The sequence below is a fragment of the Heloderma suspectum genome, chromosome 3 (assembly GCF_057233095.1).
Source record: "Heloderma suspectum isolate Gila_16-S chromosome 3, 16-S_ref, whole genome shotgun sequence".
In the NCBI taxonomy this organism is placed as follows: Eukaryota; Metazoa; Chordata; class Lepidosauria; order Squamata; family Helodermatidae; genus Heloderma; species Heloderma suspectum.
This window is the reverse complement of record NC_139460.1, coordinates 62,704,132-62,718,916: the sequence shown is the minus strand read 5'-3', so window position 1 is coordinate 62,718,916 and position 14,785 is coordinate 62,704,132. Positions and strand designations below refer to the sequence as shown.

General features: G+C 40.2%; 1 protein-coding gene across 1 annotated transcript in view; it reads right to left on the bottom strand.

Moving 5' to 3' along the window:
• CRYBG3 (crystallin beta-gamma domain containing 3) overlaps positions 1-14,785 on the bottom strand; it is a 95,279-nt gene that overhangs the window by 46,385 nt on the left and 34,109 nt on the right. Inside the window, exons 4-5 of the mRNA XM_084843406.1 lie at positions 2,177-7,133; positions 458-505 (exon numbers count right to left, since the gene is read on the bottom strand). Of these exons, the coding sequence (XP_084699532.1) occupies positions 458-505; positions 2,177-7,133 (5,005 nt within the window). The remainder of the gene's footprint in view (positions 1-457; positions 506-2,176; positions 7,134-14,785) is intronic.

Below are 14,785 nucleotides of genomic sequence, written 5' to 3'. Positions count from 1 at the left end.
ATGTATTCTGCTCAGTGTCCTTAGTTAAGTAAAGGCTTAAGATTCTTGTCATGTTTATTCAATTGGTAACCAGCAGAAGGGTAGGGTATAAACAAATAAATGTAAATGTTTACTTCATTGGTCTTGCTCCCAAGTAAGTATACATAGGATTAGAGCCTAAACCAAAACGAATTCAAAAGGGACATCAGCAGACCATTTACACAGGTGTAATGACAATAATTTAAATGGGACAGTGTAAGGTGGAGCACAATTTGCCCCTAAACTAATAAATATCTTGATTAGCTGTTTGCTCTAGCAGCCAGCTATATTAATTACACACACACACCCAGCAAATGTAGAACATTATTTTTTCCATACTCAATGGCTTCACTCAAAACTTTCTCACTTCCTGCAAATGTTTATGACAAAATAGTCAATACTTTGTATTCAGTTTATAAAATGAAAAGGTCACACTCACTTTTCCTGGTCTTGGATTGCATTTCAGTGTTACCCTGTCAACAGGACACTGTAATTATAACGAAGAGGAAATAGTTATTTCAGTGCTACAAGAAACCAAAAGGAGATATTTAAAGCAGTATGCCTTTAGGGAAACATTCCTCAAGGCCTATTGAATGGGTGTCTCAGAAGAAGTGGTATGCCAGTGGGACAATCATTTTTTCATTTCATGCGTCATGCCCACATCGGAATCACTAATAGGGAGGTGTGCAATCCAACTTCCCTGACTACTTGATGACGGTACAGTAAATGTGTACAGGAGCTTGGAAGAAGTACATCCAAGTGAGTAGTGGTGTCTCCAGGTTTTTCAGGGGCCCTCCTTTAGTAAGTCTACCTTCTCATGGCCATTGTCACCAGCTGCTCTTGCTCCTCATCCTCTCTCTGATCATTGCTAGCACTTGTCTTGAAAGTGAGCAAGAAGACAGCGAGAGAAGGGTCAACAAGCAGGTTGCAGTAATGAAGAGGAGTACCTCCAGGGGGCCATCAGTAGGCCCCTGTTGGAGTGTGAGCCCTTGGCAGATGCCCAACCATGCGTACCCTTGACCCTGGCCCTGCAAGTGAGTATAAACTCCAGAAACTCCAGCTTTTATTATCATGTTAATAATCAGGCAAGTATATTTTATGATTGAGATTTTCTTTTAACTACCGTAATTAAACATGAATACTTTTCATTAATGGTGAAGATCACTACTGATAAACTAAGCTTGGATTATATTAAAAGTGCTTTAAATAGAAGATTGGTATATTCGTTCAATAAACACCTGATCTGAAAGCTTTAATCAAAGACACAGGCTGTACAGGGTTGTTTCGATCTCCAACAAGCCATGCTGGCCAGGTCTGGATGATACGACAAGCTGTGCCCAGGTAGTGATTATGGAAACTACACCCTGCACATGCCATGACTTAAATAAGCCATGTGGCTTAGTCTGATAGTGCAAACTGGCTCTATGAAAGAACAAACTTTGAGACCTCATTAAAAATTGTCATAAAGGTGTCTTGAGCCAAGACTAATGAAACAACATCAGATTTACGATTCCTGTGAGTAGGACCTGCAGCTGTTTGTGGTAACACTCTCCTCATGTTATTCAGTGGAAGGGCACAGGAGCTCTCATTTTCTTTGGAGCTGCACATATGGGCATGCATGCCCACATTTCCATATGCCTAACACCATTGCAAGAAATACTGCAGTATTCAGATTGCCTGGTACAAATTCATTTCCTCTCTTTGAGCAAGAAGATGGTAGTTCTTTAGCTACCAAGGATATTGTTACCCTTCTTCCAAGAGTCATACATGAAATTTCATACATGTATTCACCACCATATATGGTGGGAGAAAAAAGGCAGGAAAAAGATGAGTGTTCTTCATGTTGCTTTTCTGTGAAATGAAATATGTCTTCTTTAATTTCAACTGTCTAGTATACTAAGGTTGTCTGCACCCTTAGTTCAAGGTTGTGAATTGGAAGGATATAAATGCTCACATTCTAACTTGTGAATGAACATAACATAACCACATTTCTCTTTCTTACCAGAGATAATATTCTGCTGATAGAAGGAAATGCCCTGTCTCCACAATGTGTTCAGACCAAACATGCGTGTACATTCTATTACCTCAGCCCAATTACACAGCTAGTATATCCCCAACAGGTTCATTAAGCACATATAAATAATGAAAAGCACCTTACCGCTTGAAATGTTGCCAGTTTTTGCAAATCATTACTTTCAGGCTGCTGATCCTTTGGCAACAAAATGCTTCCAAATCTGGTTCCCTTCTCACCTGAGTAACTTCTTGAACTCTGAAAACGTTCATAGTATGCACTCTTGGAAAAAGACTTTATGACAGGATCAGATTTTTGTAAAAGCTGAGCTGAATATGTTGAACTAAAAGATACGGCCTCTTCTGTGCTAAGTGCTTCCCTAGAAAGAAAATCTGAGTGCCTGGAAGAAAAATTCCTCTCATGAATGTTCTCTGGTTTGGCAGTTCTTGAGTTGTTTGGCCAGTGGCTGGATATATAGGCTTCGTTTTCATCCTGTTTGTTTTCTTCACAAAGCTCCTCTTCCTCTTCTTTGTTGTACTGGTTACTAGATTGTAACCGTTCAGACACTGACTGCAGAAGCGATAAGACAGATAAGGATGGTTTGTCTCTTGATTTTTCACTAGGACTTCCTGGTGAGATATCAGTGGATAGCAAATCCTCTTGAGAACTGTCATCTTCATATATAGGAGACAAAGAGAAGGGGTAAACCCTGCATCGCTTTGCCTCCACTGTCAAGAATGATTCTGAACAAGTGTTGTCCAGCATCTTATTCAACTGGTCACTTTCTTCATAACGGTGGGCAGACTCAAGTTTGCCTTTTGCTGTTGCAGACATCAGAAGATGCCGATTATTATCCAGGGAGAAATCAGAAAAGGGTAAGGGATGCTCTGGTTCTTCTTTTGAGAAACAACAGCTTTCATCTTGAAGAGCACCTTCATACAAAATAGTGAAGGAAGAACTACCTTTCCACTCCTCTGATGGAGAAAAAGCACCATCTCCAGAAGCAGCAGCATCCAGATAATATTCCTTAAGCACATTAGGCATAGTTAAACCTGGCCCAATTATTGCTTTTTCCTCATGGGCAAAATCCAAGTTCAAGCCAACCTTTACTGAGCTATTAATTACAGACGATTCCAATGGAGTGAACTGGGTACCGAACCTATTTTTATCCTGTGGCACTGTGCGACCTTTCTTCATATTTCCGTAGCCCCTGTTACTGTCTATTTCATAATATTTTTTAAGTGATTCCTCTCTTACAACTGCAGCAGCTTCACCTTCTTTAGAAATAGATTTAGGCAAATCTTTCCTTAGGTTGCTTTCAAGTGGACCCAAGGGTCCACATTCACCTTTGAATTTTCTAGAAACGCAGGTATATGTATCATCATTTGAGTTAAAGGTTAGCACATTCAATGGCACAAATGGACATGATGGCAACTGCTCTTCAGTCATAATAGTCTCTTCGTTTATTGCATTTAAGGAACACTTAGACCTACTGTCAGCTGTCAAGTTACTAGTGTTCTCACCAGCATCTGTCATGTGTGTAGTGCAATTAACATCTTTACTTTTTTTGCCATTTCCTATTTCTGCAGGACTGGATTCTAGTGCAGCTGTGGGATCAGCCCATTCATCTCCAATTTTTTGACATAAAAATGCATTATTTGGTACCATTTCTCCAGCCATCACCTCTTTGCTGTCTTCTTTAGTATTAATATACAAAAGTGCTGAGGAGCTTGCTACTTCACCCTCACTGATTATCTTGTGTATTGCTTCTGGGTATATTGGACCTAAATTCAAGGGCTCTTCCATTATTTGGGGAACTTTAGTTCTTAATTCAGTATCAGTGGTAAGTCTCTCTAATGCTTCAGTCTTAGAATGAAGGTTTATATTTTGAGAAATACCCTTGCTCAAATGGTCGTCATGCTGATTATATGTCAGTTTTTGTTTGGCTGCATTAATAACATCATCAATTATTTCTTTTGCTTTTAGTGCTATTGAACTATGTAGGTCAATTTTATTAGTATGGTCAAATGGTATCTTTTCATCTTGAATATCCGTGCCAAGTGAGTCTTCCCCTTTAACTCCAGAAATCTTTCTGATATCATTAAATTGTTTTAATGATGAGTTCCTTGACTGGATTTCTTTTGATTCTGACAGCATTTTTCTAGTTTTCTGATCTTTTTGAAGGCTGGGCCCTAATAAATTGTCCTTAATGTCATTAGTCTGGCAGACGCCAGCTGCTTGCTTTGATCTTATTTCTTCTATGGCTAAATGCAGAACTGCATCAACTATTTCATCAGCCTTTTTAAACAAAACAGTTAAGTCCTGGGATTTAATTTGTACTTGTTTTCCTGTTTCAACATCTTTCAATGGTTCCTCAAAAAACCGGCTGCTCGATTTTGTAAACAAAGCAGTAACTGCTTGATCATCCTCTTCAGCAGGGTTATTTACAGAAGCAGCAGCAAGGTAGTGAAGATTTAGTTGCCCTGAAGGAGTTCTGTGCACCTCTTTGCTCTGCTGTGTAGTGAAAGACATTCCTAATAACATCTTTACAGGTTCTATAGCTTCCACATCATAGGCAATTGAGGCCAATAATGGGTCTGGGTAAGTGGGTTCAGATGTTGATTCAGAGGTTAGACAATTTAATTTATGTTTAGGTGACACTTTGCCCCTTTCTTCTTCAGAATTAATAGGAATGGAGTTGTTTTCTTGGACAAAATTAACATCTATTGTTTCACAGGCTGGAGAACAAAGTTTTGTGATGTCTTTAAAGAAAGGAGGAGGAGAGGCAGGCTTGCAAGTGTACAAATGTTCAAGAACAAGAAGGTCTTCTTTTACTAGTATGGACCTTGGGTCTACTGAACAAGATCCGGTCATATCCTTTAATTCTTCAGAGCATGGCAAAATCTTTCTCCTAGTATCAGCTATTTCAGCAGCATCAGAGCTAATCTTAGTTTTAAGGATGTTTTCAGATTCCAGAAAGGCATCAGAAATTTGATCTGTATCCCTAGTTCCAGCAGCAAAATGAGGGCTCCAAGGTCGTCCTGACTTTGTGATAACTTGCGTGTTTTCACATGTTGAGAAAGAACAACACATTTTGCTATAGCTAGCCTCTGTAGAATCAACTACAGCTGGGACTCTCACAAATTGATTAGTATTTTCCTGTTTATCTGACAAAGAACATGAAGCCTCCAGCAAACACTGATCTTCAGAATTAGGCACAGGTTTAGACGTAGTGCCCAAACAGATGATGCTATCTTCAGATATGAAAGAATTGCTGATCAAAGCAGGTAATAAAGGAGGAGAAAGAACTGGTGAAGAACTATTCTTTTCTGATTTCACAACCAGAGGAGAGCCTTTTGGCAAGCACCTGTCTTTAGAAGGAGACACCGTGAAGACATCTTTAGTTTCAATAGCAGGAGGAGCTATCTTAGCTTCACAATGATTTCTCATTTCACAAACTAACAGATCATTTTTTCTTGCAGCTATAACTGGGCTCTTAAAAGGAACAACTTCTGTTATTTTAAGAGGTGAAGGAACAGGTTTGGCCATGGTAGCGGATCCTGTGTTGTTTATAAACCTTGTTTTTTCCAATTCAAGGGGCTTGATTTTGTCTTCAAAGGGAGGAAGGGAAACATCTAAACTGTTTGATGTTTTGATCAGAGTTTCATTCTTACCTTCCTTGGCAAGATGATGGCAGCTGTCATGTTTAGCCTCAAGACTTTGTGGTGTATCATCCACAGGTGCCATAGCTTTGGCAATGCTGACATCTTCCATTTCTAAGGAAGTACATGGCACATGGGACTCCACATTTTCATATTCAACAGCTAACAGAGAGGTGTTGGTATTGCTTACCTCTGTAGCATTAGGTAAAACATTTGTCATTCCAACATGGTCAAATTCCACAGCAGGCATATGTGTGGCAAAATTATTAGTTTCAGTCTCAGAAATCATGGAGAATTTAGGATTGTTTCGTATACCTCTAACTGTCACTGACTCAGTGGCTTCTTCACTCTCTGGACCGCTCTTGCTAAGTATGTCTACATCTTTAACCATTTCTGTGGGTTGGGCTAAAGTAGGTAGATCAGTTCCTGCAATCAATTTATCGGGCTTGTTGCAGTCTGCATCCTGCAAAACTAACACCAACTCTTCTCTAACGCTTTGTTCATGGAGAGGCAAGTGTGCATTTGGGGAAACAGTTTGCAGGCTTTGTTCCTTCTGTTCAGTTACCGCATTTGCGTGTGAACCTTCGTTTCTATTTACCACGCTGCTAACTGCCTCCCCTCTACTAATTGCCCTATTCAAATACAATGTCTGGTTAGCCGATTTTAATTTGAACTGATCCTCAGTCCAACTATTACAGGAACATTGATCTTCTAGCAACTGTTGCTCATTATCAGTTGAGTCTACTTTGGAATGAGATGAAAACGCATTTTGCATTGTCTCTTTTGTTTCTGTATAAGAAAAAATACAAGAATGCATTCCTTTTTGAACGCCAACAACAGTAGCATTGTTTGACTGAAGCTGCATTTGTATTTCCCCTAACACCTCCTCTCTCTTTTCAACCAATCTGCTATTTTCTGAACACATTTTAACAGGATCTATATTATGGCAACTAGGACTGGCTTCCTTTGGCAACAATATTGGCTCCAACAAAATGTTCCTACTAAATTCTGGTGTGCTGGAATCCAATGAACATTTCACAGAAACTAGTTCTTCAGTGCAATTTTTGATAGTTTCCATTTCTGTCAACAACGTAATTTTGTTCATCAGGTCGTTGTGTTCACTACTATCCAAGACACCCTGAGTATTTTTTTCCAGGTCCATTTCTGCCAAAAATATGTTTGCTTGTAAATCCTTTTTGTCATCTTTAGTCTCAGGTTTTGAATTCTTCTTTAAGGAGGATCCTATTTTTGTTGTGGTCGTTTCTGAGTTTGAAAGATTGATGATCTGATTTTCTTTGGTTTTGTCAGAACTTTTAATGCTGGTGGGGGTTTCCTTTTCTTGCTCCAATTCTGCTTGTTTCTTCAGCAACTGCTTAATTCTAGCAGAGCCTCGATAGGTTGCATAAGTAACTGCGGGTGCACCCAGCTCACATTCTGTTTTTCTGGAACAACAGAAATATAATTATTGGCACATTAGCAAACATTCCTAGGCACAATCAACCATATAACATGCAATTTTAAACTAACAATGTTAAAACAGGCACAGATAAATTAGTTGATACAACAGGCACTGGTCTCCTTTTTTATACTAAAAAAAAATCTAAAGTAGTATAACTCACTCATTTACTACACCACCCGCTACTTAATATACTCAGAGTCCATTATAGGCTATGCCATCACAGATGTAATTAGTGGGAGATTTCTTTGGTAGTCATCTACTTACTAATTATAGTACAACTGAGGAGACCTTGGTCATCAAATACAAGCCTCTGCCAGAAGCAGGAATCCTGTGTAAATCTATCTTTATCGAATACGTATGCAATCTCGCTCCCGTGATGGATACACATGGATGAGGTTTGTAGAGAAAGGCAATTCACTTTATGTGTTTTACTGCTTTAGACTTTAAAACAATCCACATAATCTTCACAATCACCATTTGTAAAAATACGATGCCAGAAAATTCAGTCTCCATGTTACTGCAATTATTCATGTGGTGGTTTAAAATAACACACTGCCAACAGGTGTCAGGTACAGTTTGAAGAATCCTTCCTTCGAATACAAGGATCTGGTCCAATGCAAGATACAGTGTGTTGTTTATACATGTATTTATGGTACACGGACATTTTTAATTAGAAGGCTATGTTGACTGTTTATCTGCAAATAAGGATCCTTTACCATTGCTTCAGAATCTTATTTCACCCATTTCACTGAGGATTAATTTATACATGCATGTATACCACTCAGCATCTCATCACTCTAACATATCATTCTATGATTTCATTTGAACGCAAAAGCTGCCTCCATTGAAAAATATTGCTGCTTGGATATAACAGAATCATAGAATAGTAGGGTTGGAAGGGGCCTATAACACCATGAAGTCCAACACCCTTCTCAATGCAGGAATCGAAGTCAAAGCATCCCTGACAGATGGCTGTCCAGCCTCATCTTGAATGCCTCCAGTGTGGGACAGCCCACCACTTCCCTAGGTAAGTGGTTCCATTGTCGTATTGCTCTAACAGTCAGGGAGTTTTTCCTGATGTTCAGCCGGAATCTGGCTTCCTGTAACTTGAGCCCATTATTCCGTGTCCTGCATTCTGGGATGATCGAGAAGAGATCCTGGCCTTCCTCTCTCTGACAACCTTCCAAGTACTTGAAGAGCGCTATCATATCTCCCCTCAGTCTTCTCTCCTCAAGGCTAAACATGCCCAGTTCTTTCAGTCTCTCTTCAGAGGGCTTTGTTTCCAGTCCCCTGATCATATTTGTTGCCGTCCTCTGAACCCTCTCCAGTTTGTCTGCATCCTTCTTAAAGTGTGGTGCCGAGAAGTGGTCACAGTACTCAAGATAAGGCCTAACCAGTGCTGAGTAGAGGGGAACTAGTACTTCCCAGGATTTGGAAGCTATGCTTCTATTAATGCAGCCCAAAAGAGCATTGGCCTTTTTTGCAGCCACATCACATTGTTGGCTCATATTCAGCTTGTGATCAACAACAATTCCAAGATCCTTCTCGCTTGTAGTATTGTTGAGCCAAGTATTGCCCATCTTGTAAATGTGCATTTGGTTTCTTTTTCCTAGGTGCAGAACTTGGCATTTATCCCTATTACATTTCATTCTGTTGTTTTCTGCCCAGCACTCCAGCCTATCAAGATCACTTTGAATTCTGTTTCTGTCTTCCAGGGTATTAGCTATCCCGCCCAATTTTGTGTCATCTGCAAATTTGATCAGCATTCCCTGCACCTCCTCATCCAAGTCATTAATAAAAATGTTGAAGAGCACTGGGCCCAGGACTGAGCCCTGTGGTACCCCGCTCGTTACCTCTCCCCAGTTTGAGAAGATCCCAATGATAAGCACTCTTTGAGTCCGATTCTGTAGCCAACTGTGGATCTACCTGATAGACTAAACATGTTCTAGACCAAAAGAATATGAAATAAATATGATAAATTCTCCTTGCACACACAATTTAAAAGCCTAGTTAATGCTAATGGGAGTTTTACAGATGCATCAGGGACAGATTATCTGTTTATTATTCAGGTGCCATTCTAAGTCTCTGGAGAAAAAGAAAGCAAATTATATATTCCAACAGCTCCATCTGTCTACTCACTTAAGAGCTGCTTGGACATTAAAAATTCTATGGGTAACATTTCGTGATCCCTGTGTGGGCCATAACACAATTACCCAAAAACTAACATTTGAGGGAGATTAATGCCCATAAAATGACATGTATGGAAATAAAGTATTGAGCTTTTTGCTGCTATGTTCCCAGGTACTTTTACATTAATGATTCAGTTCACAACCAATAATATATTATTATTTTAAGGTGCATGAAAAATATATGAAACACCATCACCAGAGAAAGTTTAGCTCATTCTAATCTCGGTTTTCTTTTTATTATAACCTATCAAATTATGGGTGTCCCTCTTAAATCAGCAGTACTCAGTGTAGTTAAACTGAAACTGCTGAAACTCCTGATTTTTTCTCTCTCTGCTTGCATTAAGACAAGAGCAAAACTATGGTAAGCCAAGTATCTCTATGCTGGTTTTATTTCTCAGCATCTTTTTAGAGCGAAGTACAGATAAGTATCCATGCTCATTTACTTGTTTGTGTCAGGGTGGAAACTGAGCCGATAGAACACCAGAGCAGTTCTGATTCTGAGGAGAAATCAGCAATCCGTGGGAGAGGAGCCAGCTCATCCCTCACAGGCACAGCAGCTGGCAGAGATTCCTCCTGCCGGCATTCCTGAGATAGATAGTGATCCTAGCAGTGAGAAAGTGTGGGAACGGGGCTTGCTAGACGCTCGACGCAGACGCAAGGAGCGATGGGCGATGGAGGGTGCAGAAAGGAGGCATAACGCCTGTTTGGCGCGCAAGCAACGGCCACCTCCCGTGGACCCAAGGGAAAAAGGGAGGATCTCTCCCTAGCCCATAAGTTCAGGGTCTTCAAGTGACTCTCCTTCAAACGGGGATCAACTGCCTACTCGGAGCATAAGCTACTCTGCTGTTCCTTGCTCAGTCACTGGTAATTAGCATCTGAAAGAGTCATTAAGTTGTAAAAGGATTAAAGCCTTGAAAAGAATCCTTTCATCTGTGTCTTGAATTGGCTATTGGAGTCTACTGAAAGAGGCCGCTAGGGCGTTCCCGACAGTTTGCTTACTCACCAATACTACTGGCAGATATACCAGAGAGGAAAGGATAGCCTTCTACTGAAGATACAGCTTTGTAATCATAGACTACAGTTGCTGGTTTATAGTCTCTACTAAAATTGTCCCTGAACATAGAAATCTTTAAAGCAGAAGAAGGAAGGCTCAGGCCTATGGGCCAAAAGAATCCTTCTTTCTCTACCTGGCCCTATGCTCTCTATTTAGCTTCCTATTGCTTTTGGTCTGGCTTAATCACACATCCGTGCATCGATCAGGCAGGGGGTTCTGTAGAAACATGAGAAGACCCTGTCTGACTGAAGGGGACTGGAAGGAACTGGAGAAGGTGAAAGATCCATAGTAAGTAAGGACGGCTTCCCCCCTTTTTCCAGTAGCAGCTCCTGCTGCTGCTGAAAGTGGAAGGAAGGGAGAGGTGTGGAATTTGGATGGGGAAGTATATACATGCCTAGGTATGTAGGCATACATCATCTGTGTACACAGAGAAGAAAAAAAACATAGTAAATTTTATACTGGCAATGTTGCCTTCCCTGGTGTCCCATCTCTCAAATATATTATTTACTTTAATAAAAGAAGAAACTGTTCTGAGATATCAAGAAAGGATTTACACAACTAAAATTCAGATTGACTAATTCTGTTTGACTTGAGTAGCAGGGTGTTTGGGAGCTGTGGCATGGGAAGGGTTGCATCAAGAACATAAGCCACACTATTTTAGCCCTAGATGATGCAATCAACATGATACAGAAAGTCCTGATCATGAAAGAAAGTTCTGCCCACATAGTCTGACTCAGATATCTCATAACATAGTACAAGTACTATTGCTGAGTATTTTTTATGAAAGCCTACATCCAGTTATTGTTAATTGACCTTACCAACACGCACTAAAGAATTGGTGTCATCAAAATGGCAATAATAATTTCTGCTTCATTGACTACGCTAAAGCCTTTGATTGTGTGGATCACAACAAACTGTGGCAAATTCTTAAAGTGATGGGAGTACCAGACCACCTTACCTGTCTCCTGAGAAACCTGTACGAGGGTCAAGAAGCAACAGTAAGAACCAGACATGGAACAACCGATTGGTTCAAAATTGGGAAAGGAGTACGACAAGGCTATATATTGTCGCCCTGCTTATTTAACTTATATGCAGAGTACATCATGAGAAATGCTGGGTTGGATGAATCACAGGTCAGAATTAAGATTGCTGGGAGAATTATCAACAACCTCAGATACGCAGATGATACCACCCTAATGGCAGAAAGTGAAGAGGATCTAAAGAGCCTCTTGTTGAGGGTGACAGTGGAGAGTGCAAAAGCTGGTTTGAAACTCAACATTAAAAAAACGAAGATCATGGCATCTGGCCCCATCACTTCCTGGCATATGGAAGGGGAAGAAATGGAAGCAGTGACAGATTTTATTTTCTTGGCCTCCAAGATCACCGCAGACAGTGACTGTAGCCATGAAATTAAAAGACACTTGCTCCTTGGGAGGAAAGCTATGGCAAATCTAGACAGCACAGTAAAAAACAGAGACTTCACCTTGCCGACAAAGGTCCGTCTAATCAAAGCTATGGTTTTCCCAGTAGTAATGTATGGCTGTGAGAGCTGGACTATAAGGAAGGCTGAGCACCAAAGAATTGATGCTTTCGAACTGTGGTGCTGGAGAAGACTCTTAGGAGTCCCCTGGACTGCAAGGAGGTCAGATCAGTCAATCCTAAAGGAAATCAATCCTGAGTGCTCATTGGAAGGACAGATACTGAAGCTCAAATATTTTGGCCACCTAATGCGAAGAGAAAACTCTCTGGAAAAGACCCTGATGCTGGGAAAGACTGAAGACAAAAGGAGAAGGGGACGGCAGAGGGTGAGATGGCTAGATAGCATCACCGATGCAATGAATATGGACTTGAGCACGCTCCGGGAGAGAGCGCAGGACAGGAAGGCCTGGCGTGCTATGGTCCATGGGGTCACGAAGAGTCGGACACGACTGAACAAACTGAACTGAGTAATACTATAAACATGTGGTTTATTGAGTATATACTGTTCAAATACAATTCTTTACTTCTCAAGACAGAAGGCACAATTTCTCAGTTTGAAGGCATAGTTGACATACCTTCAGAACATTCTAGTACTCTCAATATACTAGATTCTCAGAACTACAACATAGCTGATGATCCAGGAGACTACACACACAAAATAAACCGGTCATCCATCTCTATGCAATGATGCATTAGTCTTACGCACCTTATTGCGCAAACTGCATTCCTGGATGAAAATAGCTGTTCCATGCGTGAAAACCTATTTCTGCAAGCAGAACATATTTCCCTGGATCATGGCCCAATGTAATATTTTGAAATGCAGCCATGCAATAATTCATTTCTGTGACGAAGCATCTCACTAGATAAAAGTATGCCAAAGACCTGGACTTTTAAGGCACTGGTCTAACAGAGCATGCAGAGAAGCTTTTGAAAAAAGCCAGTATCTTGCCAATTAGATGTTTAGAGGAATCCAGGCTTACTCTTCTACTCTAGTCCAGAGCAACTGATTGGTGGGTTTTAGCTTTTTCAGGTCTCCACATGGACAGCCTCAGTTATTGGACCAGGGAGGAGAATGGGCACACAGCAACTTATCCAACTGAAGACACACGCTCAAAAGTCTGCTTCCACATACAGCCCATAGCTAGATCAGTGGGTGTGTATGTATGTGAATAACAACACGGACACAGATAAACGCATTTTGTATAAGTATGTCTTTTGTATAACCTTGAGGTTAGAAATTCAGGGTTAAGTCTAATATCGTGCAAGCAGATTTCAGCTCATGCAACGGGACTTCCCCTTGCTCTCCTCCCCGCTCCAGCCCCCCTGCATGCTCCCCAAATCTGTTCCTGAGTGTCCCCCAACCCTCCAGAACAGACTTGGGAGCTGTTGGGGGCAGGTTTCACCAGTGGTTTCCATTACTCTTGCAGACAGACAGTCCTGGATCCAACCCTAAGTTAATGGGCTGGATCCCATGATCTTCAGTTATAATGGAACCAAATAGTTCTTTGTCTTTTTAAAACTAATCACTGTCATATTTTGTGACGATGATGATTTTATAATGCACCTAATATTTACTAAGCACTGTACACAGATTAAAAAGACAATGCCTGTCTGCAGGCTTATGATCTAAGAGACAAGATGCAAAAGGAAAAACGGATGGGGAGGGTCAAGGAAAACAAGCAAATCAGGCACCAGTTTTTAAATGTTTATAGTTTTTCTTATAATGATCAAGTTTGAATGGCAACAGTTCAGGGAGCTGGTCTCTCAGCGGAGCCATCTCGCACTCTGCAGGAGCCAGGTGGAATAGCTGCTGGTATATAACAGCTGAAGAAGAAGAAATCACAAGATTTCCTTTATAGCATGTTGATCAGTGGGATAAAAGTAACAATATATAAGTTAATTCTTTTTTAAAAAAATCCTTCATGGTGAATGTTTCTTAATGCTTACTGTCTACAGTGTTTTATTTTCATGTAATCCACCCAGATAATTTTTGTTATTGGGCAGACTAAAAATATAATAGATAAATAAAGCTGGTATTATTTATTGGCAAATAGCATGGTAACTGGACTTCTAAACTTAAACTAGACTCATAAATACCAAACATGATTTTTTAATCTTACACATTTTTATTCCTGGTTTTTATTATTGCAGGGGGATGTGCAAGCTATTTCAAATTTCTCATTTTGGTTTATTACCCAGTATTTTCTGAGAGCAGCTTCAGATATTACTATATGTTCAGGGCACAAGACGTATGGTTGACTTGCACTTCCTGCTTCCCATACTTTTTAATTACAGGAAGTGCAAGCCAATTACACTTTCTTTTCCCTTACTTTTTTGGTAGTGTTTAAGCAGAACTCATGTATCTCCTCCTGCGGCAACATGGCCAAAGCAGTCTTTGTGTTGGGAACATGTACATTGCATCACGGAGCTTGAGGAGGAGAGATACAGTACATAAGTTCCATTTCAAACATTACTTACATTACAAAGCACTGCACAATTCACTCATATTTTCTCATCCCTACAACATATAACAACACCCAAAACTCCTCTCAGGTTGCTAGAATTGAGGTATTACAAGACACATGTTATATTTCAGGATTGTTAATTTATATCTCCTATTTATAATAAATACTTAACGAAAACATTTGACCAGAAACTGGCTTTTTTTTTTTTTAAATCTCAGATTGTGATGAAATACACTCAGATCTTTAAACATTCAGAAAATGAAATAGTACTAAACTTTGCTTGGTGGGAACCCATTGTATTTACTCACCTTCTAAGAATTATACTATGAGAAGTGTTCCCCTAAATACTACCGCTACCACCCAACCTTTCAGGCAATAAGCCATTGTACTCACAATGCCTAATAAAAGTGTTAAACATTTGCCAGGGATAACTGCTTCTGTGAACCAG